Source organism: Mirounga angustirostris, unplaced genomic scaffold, assembly GCF_029215605.1.
Source record: "Mirounga angustirostris isolate CCGP_5_RB_7025 unplaced genomic scaffold, mMirAng1.0.hap1 SCAF_9, whole genome shotgun sequence".
In the NCBI taxonomy this organism is placed as follows: domain Eukaryota; kingdom Metazoa; phylum Chordata; class Mammalia; order Carnivora; family Phocidae; genus Mirounga; species Mirounga angustirostris.
The window spans coordinates 83,278,693-83,306,240 of record NW_026991717.1 but is presented as its reverse complement, the minus strand read 5'-3'; the positions used below and the strand labels follow the sequence as shown (position 1 = coordinate 83,306,240).

General features: G+C 36.5%; 1 protein-coding gene across 3 annotated transcripts in view; it reads left to right on the top strand.

Annotated features, from left to right (window-relative positions):
- BAZ1A (bromodomain adjacent to zinc finger domain 1A) overlaps window positions 1-27,548 on the top strand; it is a 92,285-nt gene that overhangs the window by 6,389 nt on the left and 58,348 nt on the right. For 2 of the 3 annotated variants that reach the window (XM_045900699.3, XM_064570941.1), the window contains 2 exons: window positions 5,282-5,560; window positions 26,966-27,109. In XM_045900699.3, the coding sequence (XP_045756655.1) occupies window positions 5,282-5,560; window positions 26,966-27,109 (423 nt within the window). The remainder of the gene's footprint in view (window positions 1-5,281; window positions 5,561-26,965; window positions 27,110-27,548) is intronic. The other variant, XM_064570942.1, reaches the window with a different exon arrangement.

Below are 27,548 nucleotides of genomic sequence, written 5' to 3'. Positions count from 1 at the left end.
GATTAAGCTCTAGATATTAAATACACAAACTAGAATGCCATTGGTTTACAGTGGGGGAAAATGTCTTTCAAACAGACCAGTTCTCATACTGATAATTAGGTATGTGTGAAATCTAATTATTATCTGAAGGCCATTTGGTGAGCATGGAATTTTTAAGGAAAATCGGAGAATCTTCATAGCTAGTGTCTTCAAATTAGGTTTTCAGCTCCTCTTTAGGAATAAGTCTGCTACATGATCCTGATATTTGGGTCTATGAGTCTTTTTATTCTTAGATGGTGTAGCAGAGATTCCTAAATGCCTTTCCTTTACTTTTTATCCACTTAGGCTACCATGTTTTGTGTTAATACACTTTTTCTTCAGACAGATTATGTCTTAACAGTTATTGTGTAACGAGCCATCCTAAAACTTAGTGGTTCAAAATAATCATCCATTTTATTTGCTCAGTATTCTGCGGATTGCCAATGTGGTTTCTCCTGGCCTGTGTGCTCACTCACTTAGCTATAGTCAGCTAGAGGCTAGGCTGAGGCTGGTTAGAGTAAGAGCTAGCCTCAGTCATATGTCAGGGACCTCAGCTGGGATGGCTTTTCTTTCTTTCATGTGTATGTGTTACCTTTTTTTTTCTAGCTTTATTGAAGTATAATATAACAATAGATTTGTAAGATATTTAAAGTGTACAATGTGGGGGGCGCCTGGGTAGCTCAGTCGTTAAGCGTCTGCCTTCGGCTCGAGTCGTGATCCCAGGGTCCTGAGCCACCCAGGCGCCCCCACAAGTGCCCTCCTTAATACCCATCACCCATATAACCCAGCCTCCTGCCCGCCTCTCTTCCAGCAACCTCTCAGTTTGTTCTCTATAGTTAAGAGTTTTATGGTTTGCTTGTCTCTTTTTTCCCCCATGTTCATTTGTTTTGTTTCTTAAATTCCACATATGAGTGGAATCATGGTATTTGTCTTTCTCTGACTTATTTTGCTTAGCATACTATAGTTCCATCCACGTTGTTGCAAATGGCAAGGTTTCATTCCTTTTGATGGCTGAGTAATATTCCAGTGTGTGTGTGTGCGCGCAGACACGTGTGCATTTGTGTGTGCGTATGTGTGTATACCACATCTTCTTTATCCATTCATCAGTTGATGGACATTTGGGTTCTTTCCATGATTTGGCTATTATTGATAAGGCTGCTATAAACATCAGTCATGTATCCCTTCAAATCAGTATTTTTGTATCCCTTGGGTAAATACCTAGTAGTGCAATTGCTGGGTCATGGGGTAGTTTTTGAGGAACCTCCATACTGTTCCCCAGAGTGGCTGCACCAGTATGCATTCCCACCAACAGTGCAAGAAGGTTCCCCTTTCTCCACATGCCTGCCAACATCTGTTGTTTCCTGTGTTGTTAATTTTAGCCATTCTGTATGTCATGTCATTCTTAATCTTATTCTACTAGATTTTTAGTTTTCCAAATAACCCTGTAAGTTAACAGTATGTTGCCCTTTGATCCTTAGTTTGTTCCCCAGAGTGTTGGTTGACTTTATGTTAATTAAAGGTGTGTTCTTGCTGGCAGTCGAGCTGGTAACTCAGAAGCAATTTTTTTCTTAAGAAATAATGATAAAGAGCAGAAGTCATCAAACTTTTCTTAAAGGGCCAAATAAAATCACATTTTAGACTTTGTAGGCAGTGGTGTCTACTGTACATACTGAACTCTGTAGAACGTAGTGAGAAAGCAATAACAGACAATACCTAAAGGTATGGGTGTGGTTGTGTTCCAATAAAACTACAAAAACAGGGGGAAGGCTAGATTTGGCCTCCAGGCCAATAGTATACTCATCTCTGGTAAAGAAGATAGTTGAAGGAATATAGTAGTAAATCGGACACATAATCTATATTAGCCTAAACATATTCATATAAAACAGTATTTTGTTTTTTAAGAATTTTGTTCACAATAGTAAAATGTGCTTCTTGTAAAATTTTCATGATCTTATTTTCTTATAGAAATTGAGGAGGCACTGTTACCTAACCCCTAGAGTTCACTATTGTTATCAAAATCCTACTTATTTGAATGTGTATGGCAAATGGATGAAGAGCAGAATTACAGAAGTGTGAGAAAGTGAAGGTATAAAATGTTAGAGATGGTGCCATGCTGGTAGGAGGTAATGAATCAGGAGAAGTACATTCCTTGGGCCTTTTTGCTTGCTTGTTTTTTTGGGTTTTTTTTTTTTTTTTTTTGCTTGCTTGCTTTAAAATAGCCGTGGTAGTATGTCCTTGTCTCCCTCCTCCTGAGGGTAGATCTTTGTACATAGCAAGGCTATAATGTAACAACTTTGCAGAGTAGATGGACACAAGGGAAACAAACAGTACAAACACATTGCAAGAGGAGGTGGAAACCTGGGTGTAGAAGAGCCATGTACAACAATGGTTACTGACTATCCTGTTTTTCTGCCTTGTAACACATGTTTAATGGAGGTTTGTGGCACTTGTGCGTTGCTCTTTGGCATTTTGAACAATGTGAACACATCTAAATACTGTTTATTTCAGCTTAGTATAAAGTCTGTCTCCCTGACATGGCGTGAAATACCCTAGGCTATCAAATACCAAATCACTATGGTTAGAGCCATGCTGTCCAACACCGGAGCCATTACTTGGCCCCCGGGGGTTATTAAGAACTCTAAATGTGACTAATCAAAATTAAGATGGGCAATAAGGGTAAAATACATACTGGAATTTGAATACTTAGTACCCCCCCAAATTTAAAATGTTTATGTATTAAAAAATTTAAAATTGATCACATATTGAAATAAAGCATTTGGGGATATACTGGGTTAAATTTAAATAAAATATGTAAAAGTAATTAATATGTAAAATTAGTGTTTCTCTTTAAAATTTATTTTTTTTAAAGATTTTATTTCTCTATTTGAGAGAGAAAGAGAGAGAGAGCATGAGAGGCGGGTGGGTCAGAGGGAGAAGCAGACTCCCTGCCGAGCAGGGAGGCCAATGCGGGACTCGATCCTGGGACCCCAGGATCATGACCTGAGCCGAAGGCAGTTGCTTAACCAACTGAGCCACCCAGGCGCCCTCTTCAAAATTTTTTTAATGCGGCTACTAGAAAATTTAAAATTGTATGTGTGGCTAGCATTTTATTTCTGTTAGCACTGGTTTAGAGACTAGTTAAGGTAAATTTGAAATACATTTTTCTTAAACAGTATTAAATATAGTTTAAACTATTAGAAATATACCTCACATACATCATGTGCTGATTCTATATTGGCTTGTTAACCTAAGTCTTACAGATACGTTTGTTCCAATAATAAAAAGTCTTAAAACTTTTACAAAGCTTTCTAGTGAACTGCAGTTTTAGGCAGTAAAACTTAAGACCTCTTTCAGGATCCATCCATTCTTTCATTTTATTCTGCACCATTGATAACCACTTACCGGGTATCTCTGTTGTCGATCTCTTAGCTAATAAATTGTCTATTTCACATAGATTTTCTTGTTTATGAGAACCGTATTACATTCACCTTTTTTCTCTCTGGTATTTCTTTCTACAACCCTACTTTTCCTTTATTACCTAACTCTTAGCACCACTTCCTCCAAAAAACTGTTCTAGTATTTCGTGATCATTTTTGCCTGTCTCTCCTCCTTTCCTTCCTCTCCACTCCCAAAGGATATCTACCTATCTTTTAACCACTTTGTAATTTTAATTTTAATGATATACATCCATTATCTCCTCTACTAAAAAGTACTACTCAAAGGATCTTTGTACTGAATTAGGCTTATGTAACTTGGCATGTGCATCTACCTCTGTAGATCTCATTTATGTTAGGAAATGATTAATTTCTCTTTATTTTCATAGATTTCATTTTTGTTGTTGTTCGTTCTACAGACAAATATACAAATGAAACTATGTTAAAGTACACCAAAGTATAGAGGAAGGAAAGACATTTACCCCATATCTTTACCACTTAGTGGCAACCATTATTACCCTTTTTGTGTACGTCTAACATTTTCTAAAATTTGTTGATTGTAAAAATAATACAAGTACATGCTCATTATACAAATTCAAGCAATATAGACATATTCAGAATAACAAATTTTCCTCTTCCTTCCTTCGCAGTCCTTCCCTTTCTCCATAGGGAACATCTGTTTATAGTATTTGTATAAGTACGCATTTTTGTTATTCTAATTAATGAACATGGGTTTGTGTTATTCAGTGATTTGAGTTTTTTCTACTTAATGTACCTTAGAAATCTTTCCATATTATGGATCTCTTGCATTTTAGAAGTGACTGGATAGAATTTTTGAAAAGAAATAAATGCTCATATTAAGAAATTCCAACAGTGCAGAAAAGCACTCAGTAGAATGGTCCCCCAGGCCCATCCCTACTCTGTAGCTATTGCCTTGATTTTTGTATAACATTCTAGAAATCTTTTATGCTTCTTAGGCTATCTTTCTTTTCCTGCCTTTCTCTTCCTTTCAAATGGGACCATATTATATATATTGTTTTGGTAAGGTTTTACTTTCAAAAATACAGGAGGGAATCAAACTGGAAAGTTGTTTTTTTTTTTTTCCTGTGAGCATGTTATTTAAGAACTCTCCTCATACTGTTTAATGACTATGATTTTTCATTATATGAAGTACTGTAATTTACCTAAACTTTGTCATCATTAGATGCTTAGATTTGCCAGTTTTTCACTATTATGTTAGAGCTTTTTAAAGTTCATACTTAAAGGGCGCCTGGGTGGCTCAGTAGTTCAGCATCTGCCTTCGGCTCAGGTCATGATCCCAGGGTCCTGGGATCGAGCCCCACATCGGGCTCCCTGCTCGGCGGGAAGCCTGCTTCTCCCTCTCCCACTCCCCCTGCTTGTGTTCCCTCTCTCGCTGTGTCTCTCTCTGTCAAATAAATAAATAAAATCTTAAAATAAATAAAGTTCATACTTAAGTGCTTAAATTGTCCCTAGTGTTTTGGCTGCTTTGGAACAAAAAGTTTGAAGATTAGAAGAAAAAAGAAAGGTTGAGTTTATTTTCAGTTTCACTCCCAATTTCAAAAGTGATGGAAATTAAAGTCCAATTTTAGCTGAACGTACCTTAAAATTGCAAAATATAAATGTCTAGTTTAAATATACTTTTTCTTAGGTTTGTATTAGTGTGTAAGTTGACCAGTTAGTAAATCCTTCCTTGTTCTATGATTCTATGCAAAATTTTGCAATGAGGACACAATCCTTTATCAGCTTTTAATGTAAAATTTGTGAAATGATAGGTAATGAATGGATTTTTGTTTTTGTTTTTTAATCAGTGACTTTTTTGAACGAACCATTCTGTGCAACAGTCTTGTGTGGAGTTGTGCTGTGACGGGTAGACCTGGACTGACCTATCAGGAAGCACTTGAGTCAGAAAAAAAAGCAAGACAGAATCTTCAGAGTTTTCCAGAACCACTAATTATTCCAGTTTTATACTTGACCAACCTTACCCATCGTTCACGCTTACATGAAATTTGTGATGATATTTTTGCATATGTCAAGGATCGCTATTTTGTTGAAGAAACCGTGGAAGTCATTAGGAACAATGGTGCAAGGTAAAGTACTTTTTAATTTTTTCTTTCGTTATGCATACATTCATGTTACTTAAAATTCAAAGTACACAAAAAGGTAAACTGAGGAAAGCTTCCCTTCCTCTCTCCTCCCACTACTCTCTTACCCTCCCCAAAGATAGCCCTAATGTTAGTATATTTTCCCAAAGCTTATGTCTGACATACAGACCACCAAAAACATGTATATGCATAGGTATTTGTACACATATGTGCACGTGCACACACACAGTCTCCCATCCCTTTTAATGCCAAAGGTAACATACTTGATACCTTTTTCATTTAAATATCTTGAAGATCAGTCCATTGCTTTATGAACCACCTTTCTTCTCTTTTTTGTTTATTGTATAGTAAGTTCCATTGTATGGAAATGGCATCTTGATTTCCAAGTTAAAAAAAAAACCTTAAAGATACCAATTTTGTCCTCATTATGTTACCTGATAGTTTAAATTTGCATGTATTTCTTGCTGGGTTTTAGTAGTTCCTCTGATAATATGAGGACTGAGTTTTATATTCTCCACTGAGTTCTCTCTTACCCAGCTCTTCAAGAAAAAAATGAATTTTTCATATGCAAAAATTTTAAATGACATTATCTATGGCATTAAGTTAAAAATTATTACAGCTTTCCTGAAGTCTTAAGTATTTGTGATTTAGGCTAGTCACTGATATTTATCATCATAATCTTTATTTGCTCTAAAACTTTTTATAGCCTCTTGGAATTATATATAGTATCCTGTGTCTCATTTCTTTCACTTACTGTATTGTTTTCAAAGTTTATCCACATTGTAGCGTGTATCAGTATTTTATTTTTATTGATAAATTCTACTTTATGGATCTATCACATTCTGTGACAGACGTTTAGATTGTTCCCACTTTTTGGCTATTATAAATAATTCTGTTACAGGCATGCATGTACAAGTTTTTGTGTGAACATATGTTTTCAGTTCTCTTGGGTATATACCTAGAGGTAGAATTGCTAAGTCATATACACTATATGTAGCGTTTGAAGAACCTCCAAACTTCCAGAGCAACTGCATCATTTTACATTCCCACCAGCAATGTATGAGAGTTGCAGTTTCTCCACATCCTCACCAAGACATATCTATGGACAATTTGTTGTTGTCCATCTTTTTTATTTTGCCATCCTAGTGGGTGTGGAATGGTATCTTTTGGTAATTTTCATTTACATTTCCTTAATGACTCTGTCAGGCATCCTTTCATGTGCTTACTGATCATTTATATATCTTCTTTGGAGAAATGTTTGTCCTGGTCTTTTGCCCATTTTTAAATTGGGTTATTTATCTTTTTTATTACTGAGTTGTAAGAGTTCTTTGTGTTTTTGGATACAATCCCTTATATGATTTGCAAATATTTGCTTCCATTTATGAGTTGTCTTTTCACTTTCTGGATGGTACCATTACCAGTACCATCTCCCTTTGCTTTTAATTTTTGTTCCTACTTATTAATAGCATATACCTTTTGTTTCAGTCTCTGGTAGTACCTACCAATGGTCCTAAAGACTGCCTCATCCACCAGAATTAGATTTACTGGAAAGAGCATGCTAAATTACAGAGAAATGGAATAGAGGCCATTCTTAAGTTGAATTAATCAATATAGGTACTCTGGATCTTCTCACCTCAGTATTCTTTTCTTACTGTCTCATTTACCTTTAGGTTTCCCTCCCCTCTTCCTTGTTGCATTTTACAAATATAGATTAGGTGCTTCCCTCTTGCCAAGACTTTCTGTTTTGAAATAAGCAATCAGCTGACAGATTCTTCTAGAAGATCCTTTGTCACTGGTATGGCAGAATAGCAAAGACAACACCAGACTACTTGACTGAGCCAACAGTTGAGCTCTTTATCCTCCCAGTCCTGATTACCACCCAGCTTGCCTGCCAGTTGTATAGACATTTGTTCTCTGCTACTTCCTTAGAGCTTACAGGAGAAGTGAGAGAATCAGTGGTCTTATGTAAAGAACACTGAACTAGAATATTATATTATATTATATTATATTATATTATATTATATCATATCATATCATATCATATCATATCAGCAGATACGACCTCATTGTTTCCATTTACAGATGAGGAAATAGAGGTCCAAAGAAGTCAAATGATTTTTTTGGTAATGTTTATCATATATTACTGATCTCCTGCTTTTGACTTGCACTGTTCTAGACACTGGAGATATAGCAGTGAACAAAACAAAGTCATGGAGCTCCCATTCCAGTAGTAAGTGGTAGGATTTAAATTCAAGTAGAGTTGACTTACAAAATCATTTCTTTCACTGTATCATTGTCTCCTTAGTTTCGGATTCTGCCATTTATTTGCTCTGAGCAAGTAATTTAAACTCTTTAAGCTTTAGTCTTTTTTCATGTTAAATGGACCCCTGCCTTATAGGTTTACCATATAGGATGAAATGATACAATGAATGTGAATTTTTTTAAGCTGTATTATACAATATTGCCATTTGATACAGGTGCCTTGTTAGTATTTGAATGTGTATAGTGGGGCCATGCAGTTTGACAGGATTTTTTTTGTTTTTTTGAGAGCTATCAGTAGTAATGTGGGACTACAGTAACTGCTTGGACCACTGTAACTGGGAATCCAGTTTCTCTATTGTAGATCTGAAAGGAAACCCCATAGTTAACACTTTCACTGTCTAAGAAAGACATAGTTGTTTGTTTTTGAAGATAGTCATCCCACTTTTGTACGTGGTCTTCCAAAAAATGCTACACAAGCAGTTTTAAGGCATCTAAGTTTCAGTTAACTTTATCTTCTTTTTAACAGCCTTATTATCATTGTTCAGTGAAGGGTTGGGAATATGGTGACCTAGAACTCAGTGCTTACATGATAAATTTGTCTTCGCCACTCCCTGCCCATCCCACTCCCCCCACCCCCAGGCCTGGGATTGGAGAATTTAATCAGGAAAAAGAAGGTGGTAATCACACAACAAATAACACATTTGGGATTGTTGAGTCCTCTCTCAGTTGAAGGATAGGGCTAGAGTTTGAGAGAATCTGAAAAACTGAATCAGAATATAATTGTGTATTTGGTAATTTTTTAAAATTGGGCTTTGGGCAACTTGTTTTCAGACATTTTACGGGCACAGTCAAGATATTCTTGGAGTTCATAGGAGATTTGAAGCAACAGATATGAAGAGGTACCTCTGAAAAAGTAGGTATACTGACAGCAAGAAGTGGCACCTGATAGGAAAGAAGGAGATGGAATAAACATTAACTGCTGGTTAATGGTTAAATATCCTGGCCTGGCTTAGTATGTGATTTGGTAGCATTAGAAGACATTGCAGAATTGAAAGTATACTAGCATTTATTGAACCTTTCCTGTATGCTAGGTACTGTGCCAGATGCTTTCATTTTAATTCTCATGATACTGATAGGTGACCCAGAATTTTCCAAAAGTTGTATGCTCCTTGGTATTTACTCGAAGAAATTGAAAATTTAATGTCCACACAAAGACCTGCAGATGAGTGTGTATAGCAGCTTTATTAATAATTTCCAAAATTTGGAAGCAACCATAATGTCCCTCACTAGGTGAATGGATAAATAAGCTGGTACATCCAGGCAATGGAATATTATTCAGTTCTAAAAAGAAATAAGCTGTCAGGCCATGAAAAGACATGAGGAACCTTAACTGAATATTACTGTGTGATAGAGGCCAATCTGAAAAGGCACATATGTATGGTTCCAACTGTAAAAGGCAAAACTATGGAGACAGTAAAAAGATCAGTGGTTGCCAGTAGTTGAGGTAGAGTTGGGGAGATGTGAATAGGTGGAGCACAGAAGGTGTTTAAGGCAGTGAAAATACTCTGTATACTATAATGATGGATACATGTCATTATACATTTGTCCAAACCCATAGTGAAACACACCAAGAGTGAACTGTCATGTAAGCCATGGCCTTCGAGTAATGATGATGTGTCAGTGTAGCAAATGTACCTCTGGTGGGGGGGATATTGCTGAGAGGCTATGAATGTGGGGCGGCAAGAGGTATATGGGAAGTCTCTAGATCTTCCTCTCAATTTTGCTATGCACCTCAAAACTGCTCTAAAACACTAAAGTCTTTACATTAACAATAAAAGTTATGTGCTCTGCTTATTAAGACTGAAGTTTATCATTTTTTTAAGTCTGTTTTTTTCCTATAAAGATTCATGTATATCAAAGAAAATTATGAAGGGTGAAGTCCTAGAGTGCATTTCCCAAATGCTCCTTTCAGAGATAATCATTGTCAAAAAATTAGTACATAGTTCTTTTTTCTATACTACACTAAATCTTTTTTTTCCAAAGATTTTATTTACTTATTTGACAGAGAGAGACACAGCGAGAGAGGGAACACAGGCAGGGGGAGTGAGAGAGGGAGAAGCAGGCTTCCCGCCGAGCAGGGAGCCCGATGTGGGGCTCGATCCCAGGACCCTGGGATCATGACCTGAGCCGAAGGCAGACGCTTAACGACTGAGCCACCCAGGCGCCCCCTACACTAAATTTTAAAGAAAAGAAATAGCAAGCAGCTTTTTCATCTAGTAGTGGTTTGGATATCTTCTTATATCAAAAGACATAGATGTGCATTTTTAATTGGTTTTGCATAAACTGATTAAAATATTGGTTCCTAAAAAGCTTACTTGCTTTTTCTGAGGCTGGAGAAAGTTATTCCTTTTGCTAGCCTTATATGAATTTTCCCTTTGAAAATTAAAAAAACTGCATTTTTTTTCTAAATAATCTCTGACCTGAGTGCCTGGGTGGCTCAGTTAGTTAAGCATCTGCCTTCGGCTCAGGTCAAGATCTCAGGGTCCTGGAATGAGCTCCAGGTCTGGCTCCCTGCTCAGCGGGGAGTCTGCTTCCCCCCGCCTTCTGCGCCTCCCCCCAATGTGTTCAGTCTCCTTTCTCTCTCTTTCTCTCAAATAAATAAATAATCGTTTAAAAAAAAATAATCTCTGACCCTTGACTGACAGACCTTTTCCCCAATGTAGTTTAAATCAGTGAAATAGCAGAATTGGATTTGCACCAAAGAATTTCAGTTATGGCCACATTTTCCCAAATATTATCCCCATACTACTTAGAGATCTTTAAAATTTACAAAGTGTTACCTAATTAAGAAGTGTAAGAGATTACAGTTCAATATTGTTTTTAGAATTGTCATGTAAAATAAAGATTATAGAATTCTTTTTAATCTTAGAAACTGGTATTGGTTTTGGCATTAAATAGTGACCAACCAACTAGAGATTTTAACTATTCAACTGTTAAAGTATATTCCCTGTAGCTTTCTATGTTTCATTGGTGGAGTGCTTTAAGCACTTTAGTCTAATGAAGTAAGAAAAAGTTAGCATTAAAACCTATATTATAGAAAGTAGGCACTTAGTATTTATTAGAAATGGAAATAAGAAAATGAACTTTTAAATCTTTGGGTTCTTTTTTTGTATTGCTGGCCTAAATGGTATTAGTGAATCATAATTAAACTGCATTAATATTGAAGACAAAGAGAAATACTAAATATATTGAGAAGATAGGATGAACATAAAAGATATAACTGAGGACCAAATCTAGTGGTTTTGATTTAAACATACATGCTTGAATGTTAGTGACGTGATCCAGGTGGGATTAATCAAAGAGAAGTTTTTGGGAAAGGGTTGACTAGAAATTTGAAGGCGGAGAGAGAAAAACATAAATTATTAAAAAAGGATTAAAGGAGAAAGACTTCTTATTTAGGTGTAAAGATAGTATAGAACTTTTAGCAATGTGTATTAGTCAAATTTGTATTATAACTCTTTTTTTAAGATTTATTTATTTGAGAGAGCGAGCATACGCACACAAGGGAGGGGAGAGGGAAAGGAAAAGCAAATCTCAAGCAGACTCCCCACTGAGTGGGGAGCTGGACTCTGGGCTCAATCCCAGGATTCAAGATCACAACCAGAGCCAAAATCAAGAATTGGACACCTAACTGACTGAGCCACCCAGGCACTCCATGTTTTATAACTCTTTTTCAGAAAGAAGGCTTTCTGTCACTCAGCTTACACTACTGATCTTTTTTGTTTGTTTGTTTAAGTAGGCTCCACACGCAACATGGGGCTCGAACTCACAACCCTGAGATCGAGTCGCATGCTCTACTGACTGAGCCAGCCAGGTGCCCCAGTACAGGGTCAAAATTTCTGGTTCTCAGCCAAAGAGAGTCCTTAGCAACATCCCCAAATTGTTTCCAGTGACCCTAGGTATGTTGATATAATTTTTAATACCAAAAAAAAAAAAAAAGGAGACTGTTTGGGACAACTATTCTTTCTTTGGAATTCTAAGTTAAAGTGGAAACCACCTTCTTTAGATGTATATTGTGTTTGTTGTATGTACCAAAGACCCAGACTTACAACCTGATTCCTAGATTGTCATTGCAAGTTCAACAGTGAAAATTTAGAATCCTTATTTACTTGCATAATAATGTATTAGGAGGCCATCCTGGGAAACATTTTTATACTCTAAAAATCCCTAAGCAGTCACAAAAATAAATGAAAATGATTTTTTAAAGATTTTATTTATCTGTCAGAGAGCGAGAGCACAAGCAGGGGAAGCAGGAGAAGGAGAGGGAGAAGCAGGCTCCCCGCTGAGCAGGGAGCCCGATGCAGGGCTCAATCCCAGGACCCTGGGATCATGCCCTGAGCCAAAGGCTGATACTTAACTGGCTGAGCCACCCCTAGGTGAAAATGAATTTTCACGCAAAATGAAATGACGCTTCTGAAAATGAATTTTTTTTCTAAACAAGTTTATTTTAAATCACCTATAAAGCTTATGTTGTATTTCTGTATGGACTCAACAAAATAGTTCAGCTTAACAAAATAGTAAAGTTTAATCATACAAACTTAACTCATTTTCTTCAGTATTCTAAGGGTCTTCAAGTTGCATTAGCCATTAGGAGCATCTGCCTAATGCCTTTCAAAAGTCTTTGAATGTTAAATGTTGCAGGTGAGGGTAGTTAGTCTCTGTGGCAACTTCTTTATTGATCCTTTGCACTAACACCAAGTACAGTCAGCTGAATCTCCACCAGACTTACAGTCATTACCATGGGGGTAAGAAAAAATGATAAAAATGGGGAGTTAGCTAATAAATTGCAGTTCACCTCTTTCCTAACATAAAAGGGAATCAAATGTTTATTTGCTTCAACTTGTATCTCAATGCACTGGTTAGTAGCAGGATGGTGAAGTAGAACAATAGTTCTGAAGTTAGTTCCTTGTGGCGGGAGAATATTAGAGGCTAATACCACAAAAGAGGGGAGACTATGTTTATCTACTTCTGTCCTGAGATCGCTGTTAGAAATAAAAGGGAAGTTCATTTCTACATGGTTATTACACAGGTTCAGGTCTGAGAAATTTGAGCCTCTTCTGAATAAAATCTGTGTCCTACATCTTTTCCTACCTACTTCGTGCTCTTTTTCATGTGGCCAATATAAGATCAGTTTTCAATGAACAACTTACCTCATAGATACTTTGAATTTTTCTGAGAACAAGATAAAATTGTAGTTTGTTAATTTTCCATGCTGTCTTAGAGGCCAATAGTATGGTATGTAAGTGGAATTCATTTGACCTATGGTTCTGAATTACTATTTTAAAAATGGGGTTATCTATCTTAGACAAAGTCAGAGACCATCCAAAGATAAAAGTTAAAGGAGAAATAAGTGAAATGACATAAGTTAAAAAACTTCTCGATGAAAGGAAAAGGAGTGGTAAAAATACAAATAGAGGGGCACCTGGATGGCTCAGTCAGTTAAGTGTCCGACTCCTGATCTCAGGGTCATGAGTTCAAGTTCCACGTTGGGCTCCACACTGGGTATGGAGCCTACTTAAAAAAAAAAAAAGTACAAATAGAATCTACTCATCACTAAAGGCCAGGCAAAATCCTTTGTTTCAATTAAAAACATATGCCAAGAGAATAATTCTGAGCAGAGTTCAGTATACTTTTTTTAAATAAAGGGCCAGATAGTAGATATTATAGACTGTGTAGTTCATATGGTTTCAGTCACAGCCACCCAACTCTGCTGTTACAGTGCAAAAGCAGCCATAGACAGTATGAATGAGCATGGCTGTTTTCTAGTAGTTCTTTATTTATAAATACTGTAATTTGAATATCCTATTATTTTCACATATCACAAAGTAGTCTTCTGATTTTTATTTTAAACCATTTAAATATGTATAAATTACACTTAACTTGCAGACCATACATACAAAAAAACAGGAGGTAAGTTTGATCTGGCCTATAGGCCATGGTGTCCTAATTCCTGGAATGAGGGAAGGGTTACTGCTTTAAATAAGGGTTATAGAATAAGATCCCAGAGATCCCCTTTTTGTTTAGAACCTCAGAGTTTGGCATGCAGAAGTGGCTTGGTAGGGTGGAAAAAGCCTTTGGAGCCAAACTGACTCTTGTTTCTGGGAATCTTCTTTCATAATCTGTAAAACTGAAGTAATATCTATATTCATATGGTGGCTGTATTAGCTTTTGCTGCATAACAAACCACCCCCAAAATTTAGTGGCCTAAATCAGTAAACATTATTCTCACAATTGGTTGGCTGGAATGTTCTTACAGTCTGGGCCGGCCTGTCTGGGGCTGGATTATCAAGTCCTCTACTTTAGAATAGCCGTACATGTCTGGGGCCTCAGACTAGGGTGGCTACTTTCATGTGGCCTCTTATCCTTCAGGAAGCTAATCCAAACTTGTTCCCAAGGTGGTAGCAGGGTTCCCAGCAGCAAGAGAGGGCAGGTTCCATTGTGCAAGCACATTTCAAGCCTTAGCACGCTTTCTTTACTAGTATTCCATTGACCAGAGCAAGTCACATGAACAAATCCAGAGTTAATGTGGGAGGGATGGAAGAGGTATGATTCAATGGGGGCCATAGCTGCAATAATCTGCCACAATAGTTAGTAGGCCAGCATAGTACCTGGCGCATAAAGCACTCAGTCAGTGTTAGAGCCTTCCTGTACTTGTCAGAGATGAGTGAAGAGTCTGACAGCTGTGGTGACTCAAATTTTTTTAAGTCAGTCCCTAATTTTCTTATATCATAGTCGCTGTCCTTGAGAGTTTGCTACATACCATTTTAGGGAGATGATGACAATCCCTGTAAACTTTTGACAGCTTACTATATGCCACACACTGTTCTAAGCTCTTTATTTATATGCTCTTATTTAATTCCTACAACAGCTTATGTAATAAGAGCTCATTTGCTCATTTTACAGTTGAGAAATTCATACATAGATGTTAATTAAAACTTGATCAAGGTCACCAGTGAAATTTCTAAGCAGAGGTAGTGTCAGAATCTACTGCTTCTGTTTGGGAGGAATACATACATACATACCTAAATATATTAAAGGATAGCACTTAAGCAGGATTAAAAGATTATAGTTGAATGTGCTCATTGATCACCCACTATTTACTCTTCCCTTTACCTGAGCATTTTATAATTTGTCTAACTATGAAGAGAGAGAGGATTATACATATGTGGTTAGATTATCTTTTGATCATTTGTTCTGAGTGATTGATGCAGATCATAAGGTTGAGTGTCTGAAAATCAGCATCATCTTTTGACCATTGATTCAAACGGGAAAAAATTATTAATATTTAAACAGGTTCCCTTGTTCTTTAAATTCTTCGTCATTGTTCTTACCACAGGGTACCTTAATTTTTCTTTTTTAAGATTTTTTTTTTTTTTTTGAGACAGAGAAAGAGACACTGAGAGCAGAAGCAAGGAGGAGGGGCAGTGGGAGAGGGAAAAGCAGACTCCCTATTGAGCAGGGAACCCAATTGGGGGTGCAGTCCCAGGACCCCGAGATCATGACCTGAGCCATAGGCAGACGCTCAACCAACTGAGCCACCCAGGCGCCCCCACAGGGTACCTTAATTATTTTACTTCTGTACTCTAAGCTGTTTAAGCTTTCTTCTTTTCAAATATTTTGCTTCCAGATGGAAGAATGCTATTTACTAGCAACAAAAGGTGACTGCAAGCATGGGGAAGACTATAATTTTTATTTTTTGATTTTTCTGTCTTTTGACATAGTTGCCAGGAATGAAAAAATGCAATTATTTATGTCTTTTTTCTTGGAGGTAGTAGGGAATATTCTAATTTAATACTTAAAGTATACACAAAGCTAAGTTTTATATGGTTCATTCAGTAAGCATTGTGTGCTCAGTTGTTACTCTTGAAGGTTTTGAAAGGAGGGTAGTGACTAAGACAAGAACTAGGGACTTATGTTCAAGTGCAAGAGAGTGAAACACACAAATCAACATGATAATTCATTTGATCAGTGTTGTAAAGAAAATAAAACTTGATGGGATAGAATCTTGAGTCATATTTTTTTGTTTTAGCCAATTAAATTCAGTATTTTCTCCATAAACCACTGTGTTGGATGCTACAGGATTATCCAGTATGAGTAAAGCGTTAATACTTACTGTTCTCCAAGCAGAACATAGGTAATAAGGATAGAGTTTGCAGGGCAAAGATCAGTGAAATACATGACTGACCAACAAAGGATTGAATGAGAAATGCTGTAAGGGACATAGAGGGGAGGAAGAATTGGAGGAAAGTAGTCAAAAGGTACAAACTTCTAGTTACAAGATAAATAAGTACTAGAGATATAATGAACAACATGATTGTAGCTAACAACTGCTATATGAAATATAAGAAAGCTGTTAAGTGAATATATAAATCCTAAGAGTTCTCATCACAAGGAGAAGATTTTTTTTGTTCTTTTCTTTTTATTGTATCTGTATGAGTTGATGGATGTTAGCTGAATCTGTTATAATCACAGTATACATACATCAAATCATGCTGTACACCTTAAACTTCTACAGTGATGTATGCAGTAATTCGTCAACAAAAGTTGGGGGAAAAGAGACATAGATAAGTTTTACTTTGTTAGTGAATATATCACTAACATTCAAATAGAATGAATAAAAGATCCTGTAATGCCAAATTAATTTAGCACTCCAATAATAATTTGCTATGATTGGCCATTAGAATGGGCTGATGTTTTACCTTTTAGTTATCTTTATGAAGGTATGCTTGCATCTTCATCTGCTTCCAGTCAGTGAGTCAGTGTGTTGATTTTCATTGTTACCACATTAAGAATGTTATTGACCTGAGATGCCTGGGTGGCTTAGTCAGTTGAGCGTCTGCCTTAAGCTCAGGTCATGATCCCAGGGTCCTGGGATGGAGTCCCACATCAGGCTCCTTGTTCAGTGGGGAGCCTGCTTTTCCCTTTGCCCCTCCCCCTGCTTGTGTTTTTTCTCTCTCTCTCTCTCTGACAAATAAATAAATATATAAATAATTAAAAAAGAATGTTATTGACCTTAAGGATAGTAAAAAAAAAATATTCAGGTTATTTCCTTTGAGCTTCCAGCTAGAATTTGAGAACACAGGAAGTAATTGGTATAATTTTGTCATCTTAATTTGTTAGTTGTGTATATAATAATTTCTTTGCCAATTCTTATTTTTTATGCACTGTATTTTGATGTAGCAGAAGCCACCTGACTTTGATTTGACTAACTCAAGTTGTAAGAGATAGTACCCATATATTGAACTTCTTTTTTCATGAAGAATGGATTTTTAGATGAATTTTTACAGTTTTTATTATGGTTGAGGTAGAAACAAACTATAAAATAGGTCTTCTTTGACATAATTTTCACATTACACAGATCTCTCTGGTCTTTCTTCTGATAAGTATCACAGGACTAATCTATACTTCATTGAGATCTAACAAGTAGACCTACTTCAATTAGCCTTTCTCATGTGCATTAATATTTTTAGAAAAACAATAAATGGTTTTCTTTAAAGCTGAAGAATAAATTAAATAACTTACATTCAGATCAGCCTTTATCCTAAGTAGTCTAAACTAATAAAGTTTTATTAAAGCAGTACTTTACTTATGATAAAATTCATTTTTAAATGTAGAGTTGTGACTTCTGACAGTTATGTAACCTACCACAATAAAACACAGAACATTTCTACTATTCCCCAAAAGTTCTGCTGTCCCCCTTTGTAATCTACCCTTGCCCCCACCTCCTACCCTAGCCTATATGACAACCACTGATCTATTTTCTGTCCTTATAATTTTGCCCTTTCCAGAACATAAATGTAAATGGAATCTTGGGTCTGACTCTTTTTTTTCCTACTCATCTGTATGTCTATCCTTTTGCCAATACTACAGTGTCATTATTTACTTCAGCTTTTTAGTATCTTCTATTGATTTTTTCCTGTGATGTGAAATGAATGCTTTCAGTTAGAGTTTATATTTCCTAATGTTTATCATTAGTATTTTTAAATTAAACTTTCTATTTTGAGATAACTGTACATTCACATGCAGTTGGAAAATAATACAGAATTTCTCCCAGTGGCACTACCTTGCAAAATTGTAGTACAGAATCACAACCAGAATATTGACATTGATCTAGTCGTGATAGAGAACATTTCTATTACTACAAGGATCCCTCCCTCATATTTCTCTTTGATCACCACAGCCACAAATCATAGATTGTTAAATTTATTTTCCTTCTTCAGGTTTTCAGTTTTCTGAAACAGATATGACTTGAAATCTGTATTGCCAGTGACAAAGTAACTTCCAAGTTTGAAAGTCTTATTCAGCTTTATTGGTTGAATTGAAAAACAGTACTGTGACTCAAAATAAATTTAACACATAAAATGTTTATAAACATCAGTTTTTAATAAAAATACCTAGTACACCTAATAGTTTAGTGTTTTTTCTTATCAGCTGAGATTTGACTTGGGTGCATATGATAGAAAGAATTTTAATGGCATAAGGAAATAAAAATTTTTCATGTAAAATTAAGTACCAGAGTTACAGTGGAGGGGTGGGATGCAAGTCCACAAAGTTGTCAGGAACGCAGGTTTTTTCCTGATTTCTGCTCCATCATTCTAAGGTTGTGACCATTGTTTTCATTGTTCAAGGTGGCAGCAAGAGAGAGGGAAGGCAAGAAGCTTGCTTCTCTTCCTATGTCCGTCCTTCACATTGCAGCCAATTTAAGTGTTCTATAATACGAAATGCTGGTGGAGTACCTGGGTGGCTCAGTCGGTTGGGTATCGGACTGTGATTTTGGCTCAGGTCATGATCTCAGGGTTGTGAGATTGAGCCCCAAGTCAGCTTGAGATTCTTTCCCTCTGCCCCTCCCTGCCTCGAGCTCACACTCACTCTTTCTCTCAAATAAATAAAATCTTTTAAAAAATAAATACTATATGTTGAAACGAAAGGTCACTTGCTGCTAAAACTGTAGTGACATTTTATTGTATTTAATGTTTACTTGTCTCTGATCTTCATATGTTGGTCTTGCCTTCTCATAAGGCTATCATGTCTTCTTACATGTTGGTGTCACTATGCCAGGCTAACATAAAGCTGAGCACACAAACACTTTAAATACCTGTTAATATGAATATACTAGTTGGAATTTGAAAGTATTTTGGTGAAGCTTTGATAAATTTGATTTATACTTCAGCCTAACTAACTCTTGTGGCTTTAAGATGATAATTTTGAATACTAAAGAGCTTAAATAGCATGCCGACAATATCCAGGTATTTGACACTTACTAGAAATATGTAGGATTTAACCCGTGTGTCTCATACCTAGGATTTTATTTCCAAAGATTTTCATTTGAACTATATTAATCTTTTAATAATAAATTTAACCTTTAATAAGAATATAATGATTTTTTTTTAAGTAGGCTCCACACCAGCAGGGCTTGAACTCAACGCAGGGCTTAAACTCAAGACCGAGCTGAGATCAAGAGTCTGTCTGACTCTTAACCCACTGAGACGCCCCCCAGGCACCCCAATAATCTGATGGTTCTTATTATCTTAATGATATTCAGGTTTACAATAGGTCAAATGCCAATTGGAAAAATAAGACCTGATTCTCTGGTCCATAAAGAGTCTCAGAACAGTTCAAAATGAAATATTCTTTGAACTACTCTATCAGTATGTCTAAAAAGTGAGCAGTTAACAAAGCAACATTTTCTGATCTCTTCTTCCCACTGATGAGTAATCAACACAATTCAGTCTTCTTGTTTGAAATAGCAGACTTGTTGAGTGGTCTACTTTCCTCCACTTAAATTAAGTATCACATAACCACCTTAATTTGAGGGTTTTTTTTTAAACTCTGAACTTCAAATTAAGCATATATACTCTGTTTCTACCTATAAAGTTGAAGTAAGTATCCAAGCATAGCATTTTAAAATAAATGTTCTTGACACCTGTATTACAAAATAAAGGTTAATGAGGCAGCACAGGGGAACAGGTATAAAGTATGCCTATTCCATTTTTAGAGACCCAAACAGAGACAGTCCCTTATGTCAAGTGAGTCTCCCCAAGTTTCTAGTCTTCTTTCCTTCTGCTGTTGACTGTCTTCTACTCCAAGTGCCTACTCTGCATATGTTTCAATTGTAGAATGTTTTATAATTTTGCTTTAATGAATTTGTTATTTTGAGATATAAATTGAACTATGACTGTTAAAACAAATTACTTTTAAAACAAAACCAACTTTTGGGGGGAAGAGGTATATACCACATATTCTTATAAAAGGCTATTTCCTTGTTTCGTTTGTCACTGTTACAACTTTATGGCTAACTTCTGCTGTGTCCTCATTCTGTGCTGACTGCTGTTCCACAGACTTGCTTTCACTCTTAAAAGTGTTTAAGTCATGGGGCGCCTGGGTGGCTCAGTTGTTAAGCGTCTGCCTTCAGCTCAGGTCATGATCCCAGGGTCCTGGGATCGAGCCCCGCATTGGGCTCCCTGCTCCATGGGAAGCCTGCTTCTCCCTCTCCCACTCCCCCTGCTTGTGTTCCTTCTCTCGCTGTCAAATAAATAAATAAATAAATCTTAAAAAAAAAAAAAAGTGTTTAAGTCATAAGCACTTTAGGAGCCTCTTGACTGCCTGGGCTTAAAGCTCTGAAATACCCTTGGGTCAATACAGTGTTTCTGTTCCCCCCCCACCCCCACCCCAACTCCAGTAATAGAGTGGAAGATTAGAAAATATATGGGCTTCAGAGTCAACACTAAAGTTTTGGCTGTATCATTACTGATTGTATGATCATGAGCAAATGATTTCACTTTTCTGACCCTAAATTTTCATCTTCTGGAAAATGTATAACTTGTGGAGTTGCTCTGAAGACAGAAACATGTTTAAATCATGTACTTATCTAGCATACAGGAACTCTAATTATAATAAGAATCCTCTTTTGATTGTCAGACTCCGCTCTGTCCTCAAATAATGGAGCATAACTTTAATTTAGGAAGTTTCTGTATCCTAAAAGACCCACTAGCTAGGTGTGGATTTGTGATTCTTTAACCTTTTTTACATTCCAATCTTCTTTGGACTCACTAGAACCAAGAAACTGTAGCAAATGGATTTGAAAGACATGGACTAAGCCTAATTAGAAATCTATTAGAAGATATTGACTTGACATCTTGAATAGTTAACTGAAGTTTAGCTTAGCACCAGCGAGAGGCCTGGCCTTGATTAGATTAGCAAGAAATGCTAAACCTGTGGTTTGTGCAAAGTTAATAACATTGCTAATAACTAGTATAATTTATATATAAAACATTTCCTACATTCTCAGCTATGTCTCAATACTGTACTGGTTTGCTTCTCCCTTATTCTGTCAGCGAATTGTATTTCTGTTATTTTTCTGTTGTTTTTAAATAAATTAGTTGTTGAATTATTGTAGTTCTGTGGGCTCTACTGGGGATCATAGACTGTTCCCTTCAGTAGACTGTCAAACCATTTTAGGCACCACGCTGATCATACCTGAGCCTGGAGCAGACCCATTTCTTTGTTTTTCCTTCGTGACTACCACCACCATCACAACTTAGGGCTATTCACCTGGGCTCTGCCAGTGAAAACCATTTCTTTGAAGAACCTTTTCATAAGTTCACTGAAGAGCTTCCTTCATCACCACAGGGAACTCGGTGCAAATCATCCCTGGATGATACCCAGGCCCTTCAAAAGTAGGTCCATTTGAGGTGAAGGGGGTTAAGGGATACAAACTTCCAGTTATAAAAAAGTCACAGAAATGAAAAGTGCAGCATAGAAACTATTTTAGTCAGTAATGTTGTAATAGCATTGAATGGTGACAGATGGTGACTACACTTACCATGGTGAGCCCTGCATAATGTACAGAATCGTTTCATCACTATGTTATACACCTGAAACAAATATAACATTACATGTCAACTATACCTCAATAATACATTTTTTAAAGTGGGTCCATTTAATTGATTCCTTGCATATTTTTGTGCAGTTCAGGTCACTCAATTACAGAACCTTTTTATTATTAGGCTACATAATTGCCTAACATTTTTGATAGGATTTCCTGTAGTTGTTCTCTTTAGAAACACTGGTTTATTTCTGCCAACCAATGGTGAAAGTCAGCCTGCAGTTCTTTTTACACCATTTGCATTTGCTACCAATTTAGGCTTGATAATTGAGCCTTCTTAAGCTTTATTGTTAGAAAAAAAAAAATTATTAAAAAAAAGTGGTAAAATCAACATAAGATTTGCCATTGTAATCATTTTTAGATGTATAATTTGGTGTCATTAAGTACATTCACAATGTTATGTAACCATCCCTACTATTTATAGAACTTTTTCATCATTCCAAACAGAAACTCTGTACTCATTAAGCAATAACTCCCCATTTCTCCCTCCCTCCAGACCCTGGTAACCTTTATTCTACTTTCTGTCTCTATGAATTTTCCTATTCTAGATACTTCATATAAGTGGATTCATACAATATTTGTTATTTTTTGTTTGGCTTATTTCACTGAGCATAATGTTTTCAAGGTTCATCCATGTTGTAGCTTGTATCAGAATTTCATCCCTTTTTGTGGCTGCTCAGTATTCCACATTTTGTTTCTCCATTTACCTATTGGTAGACATTTGAGTTTTTTCCACCTTTTGGTTATTGTGAATAAAGCCCTTATGAACATTGGTATACAAGTATCTGCTGAGTTCCTGTTTTCAATTCTTTTGGGTTTATACTTAGAATTGTTGGGTCATATGATAATTCTGTGTTTAATTTTTTTTAGGAACCACCATATTGTTTTCACAGCAACTACACCATTTTATATATTCCCACCAGCAATGCACAAGGGTTCCATTTTCTCCATATCCTCACTAACACTCATTATTTTTCAATTTTTGTTCTTTTAATAATAGCCATCTTGGTATAAAGTGGTATCTCATTGCAGTTTTGATTAATCATGTGCTTATTGCCATTTGTATCTTTTTTGGAGAAGTGTCTGTTTAGGTCCTCTGCCTGTTTTTGAATCGAGTTGTTTGTTTTTTGTTGAGTTATAAGAGTTCTTTATATGTTCTGCCATGTCTTTGTCTGGTTTGTGTATCAGGCTAATGTTGGTGTTATAAAATGAGTTAAGTGTTATATCCTCTTCAATTTTTTGGAAGATTTTGAGAATTGGTATTAATTCTTAGAATGTTTGGTAGAATTTGCCAGTGAAGCTATCTGGTCCTGGGCTTTTCTTGTTGGAAAGTTTTTGATTACTCATTCAGTCTCCGTGCTACTTATAGATCTATTCAAATTTTCTATTTCTTCTTGGGTCAGTTTTGGTAATTTGTGTGTTTCTAAGAATGTGTCCATTTTATCTAAGCTATCCAGTTTGTCAGCATACAGTTGTCCATAATCTTTTCTTATAATCTTTTTTAGTTCCGGTAAAATCACTAGTAATGCCCCCACTTTTACTTCTCGTTTTAGTAATTTGAGTCCTCTCCCTTTGTTCTCAATTCTTTAAGAGCAGGTTGTAAAGGAGTCACATATGATACTTTTAATTGAACCTATATAACACTCAGAATGAGGGAAAATGAGCCAAGAAAGATGATGATTTGAGGGCTGGATTCACCTACATAGTCTACCTTTTGTTGGTTCTTAAATCTTGGGGTGCTGTAAAACCAATTGCTTTCTTCAATTTGGGTATAGTGCAAATATTTCCTAGCAGGAAATCCATGGTCCTGGTTTTTTCTGTGCCTAACAGCACTATTAGATATTTTAGAGTATACTAAAGATGTACTTCTAATGGAGAGTTAATAAGCACATGATAAAATGTACACTAATGAAAATATGTGCTATTATTTTATAAAAATTCACCAGCTTCCCAAAATGAGTCCGCTCTGAATATACTGTTTGTCTTTCTGGAATTGTATGATTCCCTTTATTTTGGCTGTAAGTGACAGAAATTAATTTTGAAAAAACAGGCAAAAGGGTCAGTTATCAGTTTATTGAATCAAAGGAAAGATTAAATAGCTAAACCTAAGATGAGCAAAGCACAGCTAAGTCTGAGGAAGAACAAGAGAATTGATTGCCTGTAATACCTTTGTCATCTCTCCTCTCTTCTCTCTCGTTGGCTTCATCTTCTCACTGCAGTTACATGCTTCTCATGGCAGGAAACATGGCTCCCAACAGGACTGATTTTTGCTTTCTAGACTTCAAATTTTAAAATCTTGGAAGAGGATTGGGGCACATGGGTGGCTTAGTTGGTTAAGTGTCCAACTCTTGATTTTGGCTCAGGTCATGATCTCATGGGTTGTGAGATCAAGCTCCATGTCAGACTTCATGCTCAGTGGGGAGTCTGCTTGAGATTCTCTCTCTCCTGTCCCTCTGAGCACCGCCCCCCCGCACACGTGTGCTCTCGCTCACTCTTCCTCTCTCTGAAAGTAAATAAATCTTTAAAAAAATAAAATAAAATCTTGGAAAAGATGTATCGGCTCAGCAAAAAGGTGCCCACCCAATATCAACTAACTCTGGCCAGGACCCTGTGGGAACATGACAGCTCTACTAGCAGCCATGTGGAGGGAGGTGGGGTATGGGAAGAATGAAGTTCCTAGGAGAATGGGGATGGTGACTAGACAGGCAATTTTATGAATGCCCACAATATATCAAAACGTGTTTATGGTACGTAGGATGACCAAATGAATGATAAATAGCTAATTGTCTAATCTTGAACCACTTTTTCTCAGAGAAAAGGGATTTACCCCATTGGTAATTGTAGGTGTATATATACGGAAGATATTCTTAGTTAATAAAACCTCCCCCTGGATTGCCTAAGAGTTGTTTTCTCTTCCCCTCTTCTCTTCTCTGCCCCCAAGATCCTGGCAACCGATTATCCACTTTCTGTCTATGGATTTGCCTATTCTGAATATTCCCTATGAATGGAATCGTATACTATGTGGCCTTTTATTTCTGGTTTATTTCATTTAGCATAATGTGTTCAAAGTTCATCTATACTTCATTTTAATTTTTGTGTTGAATAATATTCCATTGTAGATATACTACATTTTAATTATTGCAAATTGGCATAGTAAAAATGGGATAGAGAAATATTTCAGTTGTGGTGAATATGTCTGAAGTTGCAGCCCATAAAATCCAGATAGAGTGGGCAGAGGTTAAGGAACTCAAACTAGAGGCAATAAAGAAATGGGCAAAAGAAATGAACAGACATTTCTCCAAAGAAGACATCCAAATGGCCAAGAGACACATGAAAAAAATGCTCAACATCACTTGGCATCAGGGAAATCCAAATCAAAACCACAATGCAATACCACCTCACACCAGTCAGAATGTCTAAACTAACAAGTCAGGAAACAACAGATGTTGGTGAGGATGTGGAGAAAGGGGCACCCTCCTACACTGTTGGTGGGAATGCAAGCTGGTGCAGCCACTCTAGAAAACAGTATGAAGCTTCCTCAAAAAGTTGAAAATAGAGCTACCCTACGACCCAGCAATTACACTACTGGGTATTTACCCCAGAGATACAAATGTAGTGATCTGAAGAGGAACCTGCTCCCCAGTGTTTATAGCAGCAATGTCCACAATGGCCAAACTATGGAAAGAGCCCAGATCTCCATCGACAGATGAATGGATAAAGAAGAAGTGGTATATATATATACAATGGAATACTACTCAGCCATCAAAAAATGAAATCTTGCCATTTGCAGCAACATGGATGGAACTAGAGGGTATTATGCTAAGTGAAATAGGTCAATCAGAGAAAGACAATTATATGATCTCACTGATATGTGGAACCTAAGAAACAAAAGAGAGGATCATAGGGAAAGAGAGGAAAAAATAAAACAATAGGAAACCAGAAAGGGAGACAAACCATAAGAGACTCTTAACTATAGGAAACAAACTGAGGGTTGCTAGAGGGGAGGGGGGTAGGGGGATGGGGTGACTGGGTGATGGACGTTAAGAAGGGTATGTGATGTAATGAGCACTGGATATTATATAAGACTGGTGAATCACAGACCTGTACCTCTGAAACCAATAATACATTATATGTTAATTTAAAAAAATAGAGGCAATAGAACTAGTGAATAGGAAATTTTATAGAGATCAAAAATGCCAACAAAAGCTACAGTGAGAATAAAAAAGGTTATGATTAGGAAAATTTCAGAATTTAAAATGTTGGATGCTTTGAAAAACTACAAGATCCAGTCTGTATAATGACATATTATGCCAGTATTTGATTTTCTAAGCAGTAACTTTAGTTAAGAATATAATTGCTGGGGCGCCTGGGTGGCTCAGTCGGTTAAGCGACTGCCTTCAGCTCAGGTCATGATCCTGGAGTCCCTGGATCGAGTCCCGCATCAGATTCCCTGCTCAGCGGGGAGTCTGCTTCTCCCTCTGATCCTCCCCCTCTCATGCTCTCTGTCTCCCATTCTCTCTCTCAGATAAATAAATAAAAAATCTTAAAAAAAAAAAAAAAGAATATAATTGCTGGGACACCTACGTGGCTCAGTCAGTCGAGTTTCTGCCTTCAGCTCAGGTCATGATCCCAGGGGCTAGGATCAAGTCCCATATCGGGCTCCTTGCTCAACAAGGAGCCTGCTTCTCCCTCTTCCTGCCTGCCTCTCTCTCTCTCTCTCTGACAAATAAATAATAAAATAAAATCTTAAAAAAAAAAGGAATATAATTGCTAAGAATCTCGATAAATTGACCTTTGTATTATTTTTTTTTTAATGTTTTATTTATTTATTCATGAGAGAGAGAGAGAGAGAGAGGCAGAGGCAGAGGGAGAAGCAGGCTCCCCGCCTAGCAGAGAGCCCGATGCGGGACTCGATCCCAGGACCCCGGGATCATGACCTGAGCCGAAGGCAGACGCTTAACCATCTGAGCCACCCAGGCGCCCAACCTTTGTATTATTTTAAATTGTAGCTAACCTTTGCTTAAATTTGATGTTACAGATTTTCTATTAATTTGGTTACATCAATGAGTCATAGTTTCTACAAAATAAAATATCTTTTCAGTTCAGAATAATTAGATTGTTCTGAAATGCTTGATTATAAATATCAAATAATTTGCGTTTTTCAATGTATCATTTTCTTTCAGGTTACAGTGTAGGATTTTGGAAGTTCTCCCTCCATCACATCAAAATGGCTTTGCTAATGGACATGTCAGCAATGTCGATGGAGAAACTATTATCATCAGTGATAGTGATGATTCAGAAACACAAAACAGTTCCTTTCAAAATGGGTAAGTGATTTTTATTAATTTTTAAAATGTATATCAGATTGGCTAATGATACCCTATTGAAATAATTTTCTCTTTAATCCTTCCCTTTTTCCTTTGTAATCATAGAGTGTAAAATCCATCTAAGTGATGTGGTTCAACAACACGTGTTAGAATTTGCAAAATTGAAAGTACCTAGTTAACTCTAGTCAGCTGCGTAGGAGCAATTGAAGTTCACCTCATTCAGTTACACTTAAACATTCCAATTTGGTTTACTTGGGAAAATTAATTCTGTACTTTAATTATTATACTTAATCACTTTATGGTGCATATGGTAGAGAAACTAACCTTCTGCAATTCAGTCAGTTGACAGCCTGGGTCAGCTGAGTGCTCCTGGAGAAAAATCACACAAACCCATGTAGATTGGCATTGTCTCCAGGTAAATTTAAAATCTCAGCTAAGT